This window comes from Pelodiscus sinensis, chromosome 4 (genome assembly GCF_049634645.1).
Source record: "Pelodiscus sinensis isolate JC-2024 chromosome 4, ASM4963464v1, whole genome shotgun sequence".
In the NCBI taxonomy this organism is placed as follows: domain Eukaryota; kingdom Metazoa; phylum Chordata; order Testudines; family Trionychidae; genus Pelodiscus; species Pelodiscus sinensis.
In genome coordinates this window covers 117,375,365-117,387,580 of record NC_134714.1, presented here as the reverse complement: position 1 = coordinate 117,387,580, position 12,216 = coordinate 117,375,365, and the positions used below count along the sequence as shown (strand labels likewise).

At 41.0% G+C, this 12,216-nt stretch overlaps 1 protein-coding gene across 8 annotated transcripts in view; it reads left to right on the top strand.

Annotated features, from left to right (window-relative positions):
- BRSK2 (BR serine/threonine kinase 2) overlaps positions 1-12,216 on the top strand; it is a 502,819-nt gene that overhangs the window by 447,822 nt on the left and 42,781 nt on the right. For 6 of the 8 annotated variants that reach the window (XM_075928205.1, XM_075928203.1, XM_075928209.1 and 3 more), the window contains one exon: positions 357-422. The exons of the other annotated variants lie outside the window; for them this stretch is intronic. In XM_075928205.1, the coding sequence (XP_075784320.1) occupies positions 357-422 (66 nt within the window). The remainder of the gene's footprint in view (positions 1-356; positions 423-12,216) is intronic. 8 annotated transcript variants of the gene reach the window in all.

Genomic DNA, 12,216 nt, shown 5'->3' with positions numbered 1-12,216 from the left:
ATACCATTATTTCGGAATAACGGATGTTATTCCAATATAACTCTGCTGTGTAGACGTACCCTGAGAGAATACTTCTTCTATCGTGGTCTGACACTGACGTGTGCTGAAGGCCTCCGTTCGCACTAACCTCAGTGAAACCAGAGGGGTTGAGGATGCTCATTACCTTCAAGAAATGATCAGCCTCCTTTAGAGACGGAGGGACCATTTATAAAGGAGCCTGAAAGGTGTTTTGGAGATGTGCTTTAATAAAGGAGCATTGGGTCAGGAGGGCTTAGTGTCAGGGACTCTTTCAAGTGAATCTCTTTTGTGAATGTCCATATTAGTAACTCTGTTTTCTCACTTTGTTCCTGCCATAGTAAAACAATGTTCAGTAAAAGCCTGGATATCTCTGAAGCCAATCCCAAATTCAACAAAGAAGAAAGGTATAAACACTGACAATCTGTTCCTCTCCTCTACCTCACTGCTGAGACCTTAAAGATGCAGCACTTATCTTCTCCATATGGGGATGCAGCTGCTCATGCCCTAGAGAGAGCTAGGGAGTGGGGGGAGGGAGGTTCTGTGTCTTCTACAGTAGCATGCTATGTATTTTTATATACAACCCTTCCTATGAATCTGTCCTCAAATACTTTCATGCACAGGCTGTGTCTGTACTAGGATTTCCCCCTAAAATTTCACATTATTGCTACCACAGGGTGTTCCCAATGAAAGGAGTATCAGTGTAGAAGGGGAATTGGTATTTTAAACCACCATGTTACCTGCTTTAGGAAAACACTGTCCTTACAAGTCCAGCCGCCACTTGGAGCGCTGTCTACACTACAGTCCCATCATTGCTAACTCCAGAGAAGCTGAGGCACTGCTGGCAATGGTGGGAAGTTTTAGGGGCACCATCTGTCAGACGAATCGGCAGTAAAATGCCTTCAGCCAAGGGGCAGGCTCTTTAAGGCTGTTGTAGAGTCACCAGCCAGAGAAGAAAAGAAAAGAAATATTCATGGGTGAGATTCAAGGAGGGCATTGCAAACTCTTTGGCTCAGGAAACAGTTTCAGGTAGATGGGAAAGAGTAAGTGGGAGGGCAGTTCCCACCTGCCGAAGGGAGAGAAGCAAGTGGGGCAGGAGCAGAGAAGCAGCCAAGATTGGGAATTTAAATAGACCCTCTTGGGTTCATTAAAAAAAATATTTTAGACTTTAGTTGGAGGGAGAGTGTGAAACTCTGAGCACCAGAGTGTGCTCCAATTACACAATGAGTAATTCCCCACCATATTGGAGCCCTAATGTGCTACACAATAAAGATAGTGCTTAAAAACACTCAACCTTATCCCTAGTTCTTATCTCTTAAATCCCAAGCCAGTGTGATTATGTCTTTATGGGATTTCCTGCCCACTGGGCCATGTGCAAGTCTCATGGGGAAAATAAGTTGCAAAGTTTTCAGTGTCAATTTCAGACTGTCAATTAGCAGTCTGTAATAACAATAATGCTGGGCATTTATACAGTGACATTAACCCACACATCCATCCAGTAAAGGGGCCAGCAACAAAATCCACAGCCAGAAGGATGAAGGCTACTCCATGGCACTCAAGTGGGAGGAAAGTTGAGGGTTTCTCAAGGGTCCAGAAGAAATATGGAGGACCATCCTTCCCTTTATATAGAAACCTTTCCAGTTTAATATATCCATGCCATTTAAATACAAGCCTTTAGAGAAGACTTCCCATGTGTGAGGGTTACAGTCTCCATATCAGCCTTTCACAGGCTGAGACAATCAATCCATGGAACCCTGTTAAGAAACAACCACAGAAAGGAAGCAAATAGAACACTGAGTTTGCCACAGACAGATTCTGAGACAGCACCCCAGACACTTATGTGTCTGAGTCCCAGCAAGAAATGAGCCGTGCACCCAACCTGTCAAGTTCTCATGAAAGCTCACATCCAGGCAGAGGTAATGAATTGCCAGTGGATCACACGAACCCGGCTCCTAAAACTTGCAGCAGCATTCTCACAGATCCATGCGTTTCATATCCCCCCACGCTCATCCCTCGCTGCAGCAGAAAGTAAGATCTGATGAATTCCTGAATGCCTGGGCTTTTCTGGTGAGCCCTATCAAAATTATTCCAATTAACCCAAAACAAAAAAACAGCCTTTCTGCAGCATTTAGGACTGGGCCATCGGTACAAAGAGGCCTTTTCATCTCATCTGTGACATGAGAGCTCTCTGCCAATTCTTCGCAGCTCCATGTCCCTTTGCACTTCTGCAGCTGTGCAAAGGATGGAGACTATGACGCTTCAGGAAGTGCTGGGAGAATCCCTTAAAGACACAACTGCACTTCCAGCTACCTCACAGAGGAGATGTATTCAGAGATGCTGGGCTGGGCTTTATGCAGGAGAACCTCCTCGGAGCCCATTTACGGAAAGGAGAGCGATGAGGAAAGAGATGGATTGGCGCATTCCCTGCCACCTCCCTCCACATTTTCATCTTTCTGGGTGTTAGGATGAAAAGGCCTCCATGGTTGGAATGGGGGGTGGGATGGGTTGCTACAAGATATAGTCTTCAGATCTGCTAACAGAACAGGGAGAGAAAGGAAGGGCAGCAAAGAGACCCCCCCAGCAAAATGACCCCTCTGGGGCTAACTAATGGTGGTCACTAAACCTTTGGCCAGCCTTTCATTATCCAGTTTTTTAACTGATCTTTTTAAAAGGAATACTGCATCTTTAAGGATCCTCCCCCTCTAGATGCACATGGTTGTCTTAGTAGCTGAGGCCACTGTCCCTCTCTTCTCCTCTCTCTCTCTTTTCTCTCTTTTAGCTCCCTCTTGCTCCTTTCAATGCTTTTCTTCTTCTGTATCCGGGTTGCTGCAGCTCCGTAGTTCACTTGCTTCAATATTGTAGGGAATGCACATGTCTGCACTGCTGGGTCTACTGTGTCCTGGGTTTGTTAATTTTTAACCTCGTTTCCCATCTTTCCCTTTCCCCAAGTCTCAATTTGCTTTCTATTCTCTTTGTTAAAATCCTCAGTGCCTTTCCCTTTGGGGAAAACAACTCAAAATGAAAGAAAAGTTGGATAAATCTTTATTCACACATTATGTATGTATTTCAGTACACTTCCTGTGAGTATGGATGTAATACACACACAGAGACACACACATATACACACACATTAGAAGCCAAATCCTGTTGTCAATTACATCAGCTTAGATGGATTTTCACCGATAGAACAGAATTTGGTCCTATGCATATGAATTAGGATCTTGTCCAAATTCTAACTACAAACCAAAGTATAAATGGTGTGTCACTCATACATAAAAAAGCACTCACTATAATGCTTCTTTCCACCTCTATGTCAACGTACAATGCAGTGTCTTCTTTTTTATTTTATTTGACTCTTACATTTTCTTAAGATCACCCCCATGTTGCCTGGTACAGCCTTCGAAACATTCCCATAACAAGAAGCACATCTGGCTGTGTTTATAAGTAAACTGTGAAATCTACCTGGCAAATGCTGAATTTGGCATTTATGGTGGTGATCATCTTGTGAAGAACTAACCCACCATGGGTAACTCTGGCAGCTGGAGCCTGTTACAGGAACTGGAGAGAAAGAGAGACAGAGACAGAGAGAGATTTCTATACTACTTGGAAAGAGCTTGGTTTAATAGAAAACCAGAGCTTCTCACATTAACCAAAGATCCAATTGGAAAAATAATAAGTATTGATAGTCTCCCAGTCTAGCTCACAACCCAACCAGAGAGCTTGTCTGCTTTGAAAAATTAAGAACATTGAAAGTTTGAATTGCTACCAACAAGCTTAAAAGTCAACATACCATGGGGATTAATGAACAGTTCACACCTCTATTCACATGGGAAGGATATCTCTGCAACTTCTAAGGCCTGTAGACTTAATTTATTTTAAATTAAAAAATTAGATTTTGGAGCACAGGTTTGCAACCCCAGGGATAAGTCCTGGCATGTAAGTCCTGCCTCCCTCTGACTATTAAGCTATTATCAAAGCATGGTTTCAGCTTAGTCTCACCCACTGGGTTCATGGACTGGCTCAGAATACATACTATAAGGACCAATGCTTTTCACAGTTCATTGCATAGGGAATTATTCTTCTCACCAGGCCAATTTGAGGTCCAGAGAGACACTGTACTGAGCAGAATGGGTGTAATGAGATCAGCCTCCTTTTTAACACTCTGATCTAACTGTTCTTAGGCTACGTCTAGACTGAGGTATGCTTTACTTTCCTAAGAGGCTTTTCCAAAATTTGGTGCGTCTACACAGTGCTAAATTGAGGAAGAAGGCACTCTTTCAAGCCATCCCGTATTCCTCGTAGAACGAGGTCTACAGGGATGGCGAAAGAGCGTGTCCGCTTTTTTGAAAATTTTTCCGAAAAAGCGGATGCGTTCCTTGGATGTAGCTTTGCTTTTCTGGGTTACCTCCAGTATCCCAGAAAAACAATGCAGTTTAGACGTAGCCTAGGAGATGCTGTGGAAACAAAACAAGGAGCGCAACTCACCAGCTCTGCCAGCTAATTCAGTTGAGTGTTGGTTTCTCTGGACACCGTAGCATCTTCTCTTCCCCAGTTCCCAAATGCAAAAGTCTGACATTTCTGCATTGTTTATGTGCAGTATGGAAACCATTGTGTAGTAAATGAAACTGTCCCCTAGCATTCCTGGTCTCCTGAGCGGGAGGCACCTGTGCCAATAATTCTAACCATTCAGTTCTCTGAACAGTATTTCACTTTGCTTTTCGTACTCTTCTCTCCACCTGCCTCCATGTCGTCGCCCATCCCCCTACCCACCTCTCTCTCTCTTTCTCTCTCTCCCTCTCTCTCTCTCTCCCTCCCTCTCTCTTTCCTCTTTATTTCCCACTTCCAAGGATGGCGAGTGCTGATGAATTGGGGTAAGCTTCAGTTTTGGATTATACCTGTTGTGGGACTTGTTATATCTTATGCAGAGATCTTTTAACTTGCACAGTTAACAAATATCAATGTATGTTTTTGATCAAATGAAACTTTATGATAATGAAAGAGATGTGGGAAGAAGCATTTTAGTGTGTGTGCGAGAGAGAGATTCTATGCACTTCTTGTGTTTGTTTTTAATATCTCAGGGAACACAAAACTAATCTTTGACACTATGCAGATACTAAGACGCCTTGAGAATGAAAATGCCTTCCCCACCTATTGCACTTCTCATGTCTGAATGGCACACCTGATTGATTATTGATATTTGAATAACAACGTCCTTTTGATCCCCTAATATGAAGCTAAAACCCACACATGGTCTAAAATAATTCCTGGGTATTTTCCCTCCTCTGATCACAAATTCTTTTTCCATGAGGAAATAATCACCTTCAGAGTGCTTTCTTTTCTGATACAAGTAGGCATATAGTCACATTTTATATGAAGTTTCATTTATTAATAGTTATTAAACAGATAATAAATGATTGATGTTTTAATAAATGGATAATAATTGTAATAGATTGTCCAGCCGTAGATGCTTAGAATGATGCCTTAGTTATAACAATGCACCTTCTAATGATGTAGCTATGATCATGTATATCATATGCTAGATCTGTAACATGAATATAATATCTCTTACGGTGGGTCTACACTGCACCCTTAGCTCAAAATAAGCTACGCAATTTGAGTTACGCAAATTGCATAGCTTAATTGGAGTGTATTTCGAAAGAGCTTATTTTGTAATTTGACACTGTCTACACAGCACCAAATTTTGAAATAAAGCGCTATTCCAACAAGTCCCTTAACCCTCGTGGAACGAGGTTTACAGGGACATCGGAATAGCACACCCATTATTTCGAAAGATATTTTGAAATAACGGGAGGGCTGTCAAGATGCAGAATAGCTATTTCGGGATCCCAGATATATCCCGAAATAGCGCCACAGTGTCGTGATGTATTAACTTTTTATAAATCAATTCTAAATGGGACCATAATATAAAGTGTAACAATGACACTCTGATTAAACAAGATGATGCCATGTAATGACACCACCTAGGGTGCGCAGAGGAGAGACACTCCCTCCTCCCCCTACTCTTTTCCCCATGTGTGTCTGCGTCCAAGAGCCTGATCCTGTGGACATATACTACAAGGTGCAGGATTTATTACTATGATTAGACCCAGTGACTTCACTGTAGCAATTGAGAGCAGCATGTGGTAACCTGTAGTAAAAATTAAGACAATACAGCACCACCCTCTGAGGTGCCATCTTAATATTATATAATTGGTGTTATCCCCGCTATTTATTCCTCTTGTAATATTGTTTCTGGTTGGCGCTAGGGATATAACTGGTTAACCAGTAAATATCACCCTTATCGAGTGATGATTACTGGTAACTGGTTAATCGGTGGGCCATCCAGGCTGCAGTGGACCCCACCAGCAGGATCCCAGTTAAGCAGTTAACTGGTTAAACATAGCATTTAATCAATTAACTGGTTAAACTGTATTTTACATCCCTAGTTGGTGCTCAATTTTAAAAGCTAAAGAGAGATTAGGTGATAGAGCCTGTTTTAACAGGTTCACAGATCAACAAGACTGTTGTCTCTGGGGTATCAGTTCCTATGGCATTATGGGGGATTTAGACCCTTTTTTGTGGCTTGGGAATCTTGAATTTTAATTAAAACAATCAGGTAAAAAACATGAAGGAGCTCAGCGTATGTCTAATTTGACCTAATTTGTGCTTTAAAAGAAATGAGCAAGTGACTGGCTGGACATGTTTCACTTAGATTTTCAAAGCAGAGTTTGGACAAATTCAAAATCTCAGCCACTGTTTGCACCACCCAGGGATGTAAGTCGGATGCACTGACTGCATGCTGCTGCATGCATGCTGCAGTCTCCCATTCTTGGAAGCACAGTACCAGCTTGTGAACAGCTAAAATGCTGGTTACAGGACATTATCCTGCACTTTTGAAGGCCACAGTACAAGGACCCTGGGACCAAATGTACCACTTTATTCCAAATGATGAGTTTCCTGGCAGCAAATTCATCACTGATCTTATTTTTAAATATCTACCAGTTTTATTTAAAGCGAAACTGAATGTAAAGTCTGATGTAGATTCAACTCTGGATTCTGTTTTTAAGCAGAAGTAAAACAATTTTTTGGTGGTGCTTTTGAGAAACTGGTGACAGAAAAGAGACAAAACCCGACTCTTGTCTTTTCTTAATTATATCGCTTTTTAAAACATTCGAACAAATGAACTCCAGTGTACTAGGAGAGACTCACTGACTTAAGTTGCCCATTGCGAAAATCAATAGGCCTGTGGTCTATCTAAGAAGATTACTTCGATCCAAGGGTAAATGGTGTCATACTGATTTTAGTCACAACTTGATCTGATGGTTGCTAAGGAAGGTGGCTTCACCAGAGGAGAGGTTTGAGAAATAGCAACATCATATTTTTAAAAACTTTCTGAAATAGCTTGTTTCTAATAGATATATATCCTGTATAGAATGGTGTTGTATGAGGATAGGGTTTTCAAAAGCACTTTGGAGCAGAAGGCCCTATGAAAATTATCAGGATATGTGCCCCTAAAAAATTATTTAGATCAGTGGTTTTCAAACACTTTTTCTCATGACCCAGTTGAAGAATGTTGTTGATGACCACAGCCCAATGTAATTTGACAAGAGTGTAGGCTCCAGGATAGGGCGGAGGATGAGTGCTTTGGGCTGTAGGAGGGGACTCAGGTTTTGGGGGGAGTCAGGGCCAGGACAGGAGGGGCTTACCTTGACTGGCTCCCAGTCAGCAGTGCAGTGGGAATGCTAAGGCAGTTTCCTGCCTCTCCTGGCACTGCAGCCCAGGCTGTGCCACAGAAACAGCCAACAGCAGTTTCCATGCCAATGGGACTGCAGAACTAGTGCTCAGGGCAGGGGCAGTGTGTGAAGCCCTATGCACTCTTCCACCTACCCTCACCCCCCCTTCCTCGAGCTGGGCCTACTGCAGGCAGCTTCTGGGTTGCAGTGCAGTGCAGGTAGCTGCCTTAGCACCCCCCGCTGATCACCCTGCAGCAAGGAGACCCAGTGCCTGACATTCCATGCCCCCTTACTAGGTTGTGATTCCTGATTTAGATGTTTTTGAAAATGCCACCCGAAAGGCTTTTTCCTGCACCTATTTAGGGTAGTGGTAAACCACCACAGACTCTCTTGTGCGATAATACTTGCTGCTTAAGTCCATTTCTCTTGCATCACTCAAGGCTGTGAAAAAGGCATCAGTGTAGCTTTGTGCCAATATAGCGCTTCCAGGGTAGTTTGGACCAAAACGTGATGCACAGAATATTGGTGCATGCACTCTGTAAAAATACTTTGGGAACTACCTGCATCTGGGAATCTATAGAAATGTAAGGCATTATTAATTATAAGGTATGGGATTATTTGAGTAATTATAGAAATAATACTTACCTTCCAATGACTCTTTATGTCTCTAGAGACTTTAAGATGGTTACACACTAATGGATATTTTCAGCTAAATAGAGAAAAGGTATTTGTTCTGCTGTGGTTTGCCATATTCCTCCTTTTTTCCCACAAAGTATGATTGGAGTCTTCGATGCTGATATACTGCCTGCAGGGACTTCCACTTTCATTATACGATAATATATAAATGCAGATATTTACATACTTTCTATGCTTTCATCGTAACAGTGCAACATTGGGCCAGTTTTCATGACAGATGCTTGGCCCCTGCTCTGATTCTGTGTCTGGCTGACTGATGCAAAACAGTGTATAATCTTTCTGCCATAGATTTACAAGCTGGATTCATGGATTTCCCAAGGAAGGTGGTCTTCTTGGGAGGGGAAAAATCTCTCGTTCTTACTCAATGACATTTTATTTTATTTTATTTGTAAGAGCTGAACAGCCTGCCACAAGTGAAATTTCATAGCCACTTGGGAATTGTATCCCATTGGTAAACTGAAATGCTGGGACTCATTAGAAAGAGGAATGCAAACAGGAGAGAATTATGGAAATGGTCCTTCCCTTTTATGTGAAGGGGAAAGATTTGAAAAGAGTCATCTCTCTTTTTTTGGAAGGCATTAAAAATTGATCCATAGCTCCCTTAAACTCTGCCCTTTGACCCCAAGCAGAATTTCCAATGTGGAAAAGTCAAGATACATTAAAGGGACCACTTTACCTCTTAACTTGTTTCTTTATAAATCACCAGTAGCCACTCTGTGGAAATAAGGCTAATTGAATTAGCAATAGTGTGAATACTGAATGCATTTCACATGAGATTTTATACTAGTCCTGTCTTCTGATCCCTGCATCAGACTCCTGAGATAGATGGAAGCTCACTGCATTACAGCTTCTTGAAAACCACTGTTTGTGTTAAGGAACAGGGGTGGGAGATGGGGCCAGCTGTGTTGTGCCCCATATAAAGCACAATTTGCTTTTTTAATATGGGGGAAAATTGGAATAATGGGAGAAATCACAATTTTTGGAAGAGGAACATACGGAGAAGTTTTAAGCAACTATTCTGAAATTCAGGTGAATGTTAAAAATCAACTTCCAACCATGATTGAATGTTGAGAGGAACAAAAGGCCAGGTACTTTGTTGCCTAAAGAGGGAAAGGTAACATAAAAACAGTCCATCAAAAGTGGAGCACAAGTATAAAGAAGGCCATATTCTGCTCTCATTTACACTGGTGTAAACCCAGAAGAACTCCACAGTCTGCAATGGAGTTAATGTGGGTTTACACTGGTAAAAGAAAATGCAAAGTTTGGGCCAGTTTGTTTTGTATAGATGCAGTGATGGACTACATTAAGATGCAAGAAATAAATTCCATGGAGAGTTTCTGTATTCTACACAAACTGTCAGAATGGGGTTTATTGTATGTTAGTTTAAACCTTCTTCCAGTGCTCATTGTACAATGTTATAATTTATTATTAAGAATATATGGAAGTGAAAACATTTCGAATCTAAATTTTTAATCTTATTCTTATATATTAGTGATACAGTTAACTCTAAATTAGCTGTGTGTTCTCTAGAAGGCTGTTCATACTTACAAAACACACACTATCAAAAATGTATATGTGCACATAACTAATGGACTGTCAAATGATTTAAAATATCTCAACCTCAGGATTGAAAATAGGTGAAACTAATCACAGTTTTAATCACACTAATAATTATAAAATACAATTTTAAATTGATTATAAATGTTTTGGGATTTTTTTCTACATTTTCAAATATATTGACTTCAATTACAAGATAATTATGTAGAATGCTCACTTTATATATATATATATATATATATACAAATACTACACTGTTAAAAAGATAAAAGTAATATATTTCAGTTCACCTTTAGAGCTACAAGTCAAAGCGTGAAGGGGCATATGAATATTTAGCATATGTGGCACATAAATACCTTGCAACTCTGGCTACAACCATGCCATGTAAACACCTGTTCTCATTCTCAGGTAACACTGTAAATAAGAAAAAGGCATCTTTATCTCCCAGAAATAGAAAGACACTCTTTTTTGTCTTAGCAGTTGGCTGAAAAAAAAGAAGGTCTGAATGGACTTGTAGTCACTAAAGTTTCACATTGTTTTGGTTTTGAATATAGTTATATAAGAAACTGTTTTACATTTGTAAATTTAACTTTTCCATTAAAGAGACTGTACTACAGTACTTATATTTGATTTAAAAAATACTATTTATCTTTTTACTGTGCAAATATTTGTAATAAAAATAATTTAAAGTGAGTACAGTACATTTTGTGTTTCAGAATACTGTACACTTTTTTCCAGAAAAAAGTCTAAAGATATGTATAATACATTTAAATTGGTATTCTATTATTATTTAACAATGTGATTTAAATTGCAGTTAATAGCAACTATTTTTTTAATTTAGTTAATTTGTTTTGCATTAATCTCATGCATTAGCTGCAACTAATTGCCAGCCCTAATAGCTGTATATGCTTGTATACACACACACACACACACACACACACACACCATATGTGTGCACACAGATATATGGTACTCACATTGATAGGTCTGATTGTGAACAGAGATTTTTTTTTTTGTCACTTGTTGGTTGAGCTGATTCTCCAGTATAGTCTTCTCCTTCAAAAATTGTTGTTCTTCAACATAATCAATCTTTCCAGTTGAGGAGGGTTCAAAGCAGCTACCTCTAGAGATGGTCAACACTCTGGATCAGTCGAACATGGGAGGACTTGCTCAAAAGCTACATGAAATATTTTCTGTTCTGAGGGACAGTTATTGTCACTGCTCATGTAGTCACATTCTTCGCTCTTGAGAAGTTCCATTGCTGAGCTATTCATGTGTGTGGTCTGCATGGCCTTTCAGTTCTGGTTTTGGCCTAGTGTGTTTGTATGTTTTGATTGTTGTTATCAGTGGACAGTTTTTGCAGAGACCTTTGCTGGTGAGCATAAAGACAGATGATTCTGTGTGGGTTACCTTGACAGCAGGTGGGGAAGGACAGATTGGTCCCAAAGAATGGACTTTTTGAATGCATGAGGGCCATTGATCCCAAAATTGGGAATCTCATCAGCAAGCAGGAGAACTAGAGAGCCCATGGGGTGACCTCATTGGTGAGCAGAACATCAGGCGGTCCCATGAAGGAGCTCAATGATGGTTAAAATGATCCATTATACCATATGGGACCCCGATGAATGACAGGCTGACACTGATCCTGTATGAATTTAATCAATGGACAGAAGGATCATTGCTCCAACAGAGTGATCTCATTGGTGGGGAAAGGCCTGATGATTCCATGAGAGGAACCACTCAGGTGAACAGGAGTGTTTCCAAAGTGAGGAGCACTCCTATGGGTAGAAGGGCCTGTGGTCCTCCAAGGGAAGTTCCTCAGAGGGCAGCAGAGATCAGTGATGTCAGATGCAAGTCTCACTGGAGAGCCCAGGGGAGGGCTCCATGGTGAAGTTAGATATGGTAGTGCAGCACTGAATAACTAGTCACCATAGACCAGACCTTTGGTTTCACTGGGACAGTTCTCTGATTTGAGAAGATAGTTGCATCTGGGGCACTGCAGATTTAACCTTCTTTGGCACCCAGTAGAAGTTTCTGCTTTTGTGAGTTACACAGACAGTGGCTTTCTGTATCTCTGGGGTCTTTATTTCTGGCACAGCAAGTGAGACTCTGCAGATAGTAATTCTCACCACCGGTAGTGGGCTTACGATGACTGCTTTTGCCATGGTCTGTTTAGTGTACCCCAGGAGGAAACAGTATCCGGCCATGTGCAAGT